This window comes from Dipteris shenzhenensis, chromosome 7 (assembly GCF_047967505.1).
Source record: "Dipteris shenzhenensis isolate YYH24624 ecotype China chromosome 7, Dip_SZ_1.0, whole genome shotgun sequence".
In the NCBI taxonomy this organism is placed as follows: Eukaryota; Viridiplantae; Streptophyta; class Polypodiopsida; order Gleicheniales; family Dipteridaceae; genus Dipteris; species Dipteris shenzhenensis.
The window spans coordinates 13,654,260-13,658,671 of NC_141602.1; the positions used below are offsets into that span (position 1 = coordinate 13,654,260).

At 43.2% G+C, this 4,412-nt stretch overlaps 1 protein-coding gene across 1 annotated transcript; it reads left to right on the forward strand.

The window, feature by feature from the left end:
- The first annotated feature begins 2,536 nt into the window (after nt 1-2,536).
- Nucleotides 2,537-3,678, forward strand: LOC147899974 (calcineurin subunit B-like). Its single transcript, XM_087377157.1, has 5 exons — nt 2,537-2,570; nt 2,709-2,813; nt 2,961-3,092; nt 3,227-3,339; nt 3,556-3,678. The coding sequence occupies exons 1-5, from the start codon at nt 2,537-2,539 to the stop codon at nt 3,676-3,678; spliced, it is 507 nt and encodes a 168-aa protein (XP_087233283.1).
- Nucleotides 3,679-4,412: the final 734 nt, after the last annotated feature.

Below are 4,412 nucleotides of genomic sequence, written 5' to 3' on the forward strand. Positions count from 1 at the left end.
GCCACCTGTGTCAATGGATTGATGAAAGCCTCTCACTTAAATGTCATGACCATGATATTGATCAGAGGCCTCTTGGTGACACTTTTCCATCCATCACTAACAATGGTGCAGCGTATTGTCTCAATACCATCATATACTACTTGATGCATCTCCTGTTTCATCCTCTCATAGTATGCATCCAAGTAGTTATTGTGGACAGCATTGTAACTTGGCATCATTAAACCTGGACCCGCCCTTGCTATAGACACCATGACTCTTTTCTAATGCAGATTTTAAACCATGCTTAGTGGATACCCCATTCGATAAATAGCCTCGAAAATGTCTTGTTGCACTTTCTCTATATGTTGTTGTTTGAATGATGCTTCCAATTATCTTTGTTGTGGACGTGCATGCGATTGTGAACGAGCCATGTCACTGCCTTGTCCACTCTCCATATACATCATAGAGCAGCTTGCCGTCTGTGTCATCAAGGCCACACCACTACTTTGAGGTGGCACATATTGGAAAGAACCATCTACATCTACAGATTGACTAGCTTGAGGTGTGAGTATATCATCAGGCATGCATTCACGAGGTTGGGATTAGTGGCATGCAACTACATCATCCACTTGTCTATCCGTACTTTTAGGTATTTGTTTGCCTAGAGTGGCTATAACTCTCTCAACTCCTAGCCCCTTGCATTTTTCGATTTGTTTGTGGCATCACCCAAGAAGTGATTTTGCATTCTTGTGCCGGAGCATGAGCACTCCTCATGACCAAAGTTGCATTTCCACTTCATTAGGCAACATCGTAACATAATCACGAGCCTTTGTTAGGTTTCCTCCTCATTTCTCTGGAGCCATGCTTGCAATCAAGGATGTAAGAGAAACATACAAAATTTTATATGAGTAATACGTGCATTTTCATGTTCTGGTTTCTACCATCTCATTTAGCTTTTAGGACACACAACAATATTTGGATTTGTTTGTAGTTCTACATCCAAAAATCAATATTATGGCTACTTGGCACACTAACTTAGTGTACTTCATGCAAGCTTGCTAGACCTTAAGAGAGAGAAGTCATCCAACTCTCTTGCCCTCTCTCGACATAATTGGATGATTATGAACATGGTAATCTACCTATTAAAATAGGCATGGGATGGCAAATCGCCTTTTCACATATTCTTCTCTATACAAGTTTCTATAAGATTAACAACACCGCTCAGTGTAATCAATTATACCACGTGGCATATGGGTACACCGCTCAGTATACTTAACACTGCGTGATATGATACCTTATGGCACGGTGTTATCTCGATATACCGCTTGATATATTGATTTACCACGTAGTAACCTACTGTAGCCGGTCTCGATTAAGACTCGCTATTGGAGCGTTTTAACGCCCTTGTGTTACTTAAAAAACGTTCAAAACGTTTTCATACTACGTTTTAATACTGTCGCAATTCTTGGCATTTCTACATCGCGTCAGAACCGATAACGATCTGTATGACACGATGAGCCGCCTCCATACTTTGTTGTTTGATCTTGTGAAAAGAGCAAACCAAGAATGGTTGCTCTCTTCCATGATCAACAAGATGCCTATTTACAAAAATAGAAATCGAGAGCAACCTCCACGACGAGATATGATTTGCCAACCCGAACAAGGCTCCGCTCCCCTCGGTCTACCTTGTGCGCCACGAACAAGGCTCTACTCAACTCATTCCACCCAAAGTGCCACCAGCATCGACGTCTTCTCCCAAACCGCCACACAGTCACCGACCATCATGCATAGGGCCAGAGCCACATTCAAAACCTACACGTAACAAGAAAAAAGAGAACCTAAATCCCCGTTAAGGCACTAAACTTTAGATTATAAATGGGATAAGGTCGGTCAACTTGACCACACCAAAGCGAAAAACCCGATGAGCCGCTTTAAGGGGGAAATAAAAAAGTGGAGACGGGGGTTGAGATTTGACCCATGGCGTAATAGCCCGAAGGGAAGGGTTAATCCGTTGTGCCAAACTGCGCCCCTTCGCGCTGCGTCGATCTTTCAAATCTCGAGATTTTGCAGCCAGCCATCCTGCCACGGTCCTTTTCCGTCATCTCCATCGCCGTTACTTCATCTGACCCTCTAGAACTTCTTTTCTTAGGGAATCGGATCATTGGTGATGCGTGCAACTATGGTGTAAGCAAGGAGTCGGCTTTGAGACATACACGAAGGCAGCAGTTGCAGACAATACCTGCCATCTCGATAGCTTCGAATTCGACGTTGGACCACACCATTCAGACGTTCATAGCGTCCGAACGTGGGTGGTGGGAACACTTCAAGCACATGCGTGTTGCTCAGAATGAAGGAAGAGACAGGCTTGCAAGTAACGAGCCGCAGTTTCTAAATTGTTTCTTTATCATGCGGTATCGAGGACATCACCATGCTGGTTCAATGGTAGCGCAAATTAGCAGAAAACGTAGAGGAAGTTAGTACTCAAAGGATTGAACGTGAACCCCTTGTCGAATAAGTTAATTTGAGGCAATTTCATGACCAAAAATGCACACAGGGCATGGGGAATGCCGCAAGTGGTCAATTTGGAGGCCGTAAGAACCTGCCTCTCTACTTCTTTGTTTACAGAAGTCGGTTACCTCCGTTCTTCTCCATTCATACTTAAGCCTGCTAAACTTCCTGATGCTCGTAAACGTCGTCTCAGATGATATAGGATTCAATTTGTGCTGCAGTTTCGCATAAAGAATTGAAGAGAGCGAGAAAACGATTCTTGAAAATAAACGGAAGTCTGGATGCCGAGTTGAATCAACATACCTTCAAGCAGGCTTTAAGTCTTGGTATGCGAGATCATCATTGTCCTGCTGTGCGCCCTTTCAGACATGAAAGCCCTGAACAATTGCTATGCGATTAATTGAAGATATATGATCTCGTACATTACATGATAGCGTCCTTCTAATACCCTTTGCAACTTTAAATTTCACCAGGCGGGAACCCCTGTGCGGACAGACTGTTTAAGGTAGTAGACGTAGATGGCAGTGGCGGAGTCAGTTTCAAGGAGGTTTGTCAAGGGGTGGCCAATCGGAGGTCCATGTCAAGCAAAGAAGCGAAGCTGCACGGTAAGCATGTGATGAATGTGGTTCGGGGAAACCATTTACGTGGGGCGTGTACAAGCTGAGGAAGGCGAAAGTTGAGAGATAGAGAGAGAGAGAGAGAGACGGACTAATACGAGCGAGTTTGCTGTGGGATGCAGTGCTGTTCCGATTTTACGACAAAGACTCTGATGGGAAAATTTCCAGGGCAGAGGTCGCCGAGGCCATGCAGCTTGCATCGCCGGAACTGTTTCCCAGGGCCCAACTTGAACAGGTGCGCTACCGCGCGCTCTCTCTCTCTGTCTCTCTTTCTTGCAGATTCAAGTATTTTTCTGTGACATTCTAGCCTACCCTTATCTCATTGTGGTTACAAACTACTATAGCCTCAGCATTCAAGGAGCGCAGGGGTTGATGGATAAGCACCTTAAATTACGGTCAACAGAGTGAATCTCTTTCCGTTGAACTGACCAGCCTGTGGGTATCCATGCAGCTTGTTCTATCCACGATGCAGACTTTCGACTTGGACAGGGACGGATTTCTCAGCTTTGTAGAGTTTTGTAATTTGATGAGGGCCTCCGGAATGGATTTGAGCAATGATAGCTCCTGGTATTAACCAGCTCAATCCCTTGAGCTTGAATAAAAATGTTTATGAGGATAAGCTTTCTTCTTTCTGTTCCCTGCGCCCCCTCAACACACACACATATGAGTAACGCTGTTTTCCCCTCCCACTAAGGTAAGTAATACAAACACACACATATGAGTACCGCTGTTCCCCTCCCACTAAGGTAAGTAATCCAACTATGAATTCTTTACAAAGGAGGCACCCAATGTCACCAAGGTTTTGAGAGATCCTCTATCTCTATACAACCTTTTGGAAATGATCGGATGACTTTAAAAGAGTTGCCCTTTGTATCACAACACATAAGGGGGTATAGTTCTACCTTTAGGTTCATCTTTTCAAATTTTGTTCTAGGACATTATGAAATATGTATGGCTCTCAATGAGTAAAACTTTCTAATGATGAATCAAAGTTGTCTCTTGTTTCTTCTCCTCAATTTCTTGCATTAATGGAAAATATTACTTTTAAATACTTGGGGGTCATAGTGCAACTCAACATGAGTAAATTGGATATTTAGAATTAGAGAGTTGTAACTAGGTCTAGCAGCCCATCAATAAACCTCTACTAACAAAAGCAGCATACCATTATTATATTTATTTTAAATGGACATCGCTGTAATTTACAAGAGATTGGTCTCCTTTAAGGGGTTATGATCCCTTTACCTTATAATGTGCATTACAACTTCAACAGCACTAAGGAAGAGACTTGAATGTGCACTAATTTTTAAT

What these genes read in the sequence shown, in the direction of transcription:
- LOC147899974 (XM_087377157.1), top strand. Translation starts at nt 2,537, where the DNA reads ATGGGGAATGCCGCAAGTGGTCAATTTGGAGGCC. An exon ending in AAGTGGTCAATTTGGAGGCC is followed by an intron (nt 2,571 to 2,708) that starts GTAAGAACCTGC and finishes TTTGTGCTGCAG; the next exon opens with TTTCGCATAAAGAATTGAAG. An exon ending in CCAGGGCCCAACTTGAACAG is followed by an intron (nt 3,340 to 3,555) that starts GTGCGCTACCGC and finishes GTATCCATGCAG; the next exon opens with CTTGTTCTATCCACGATGCA.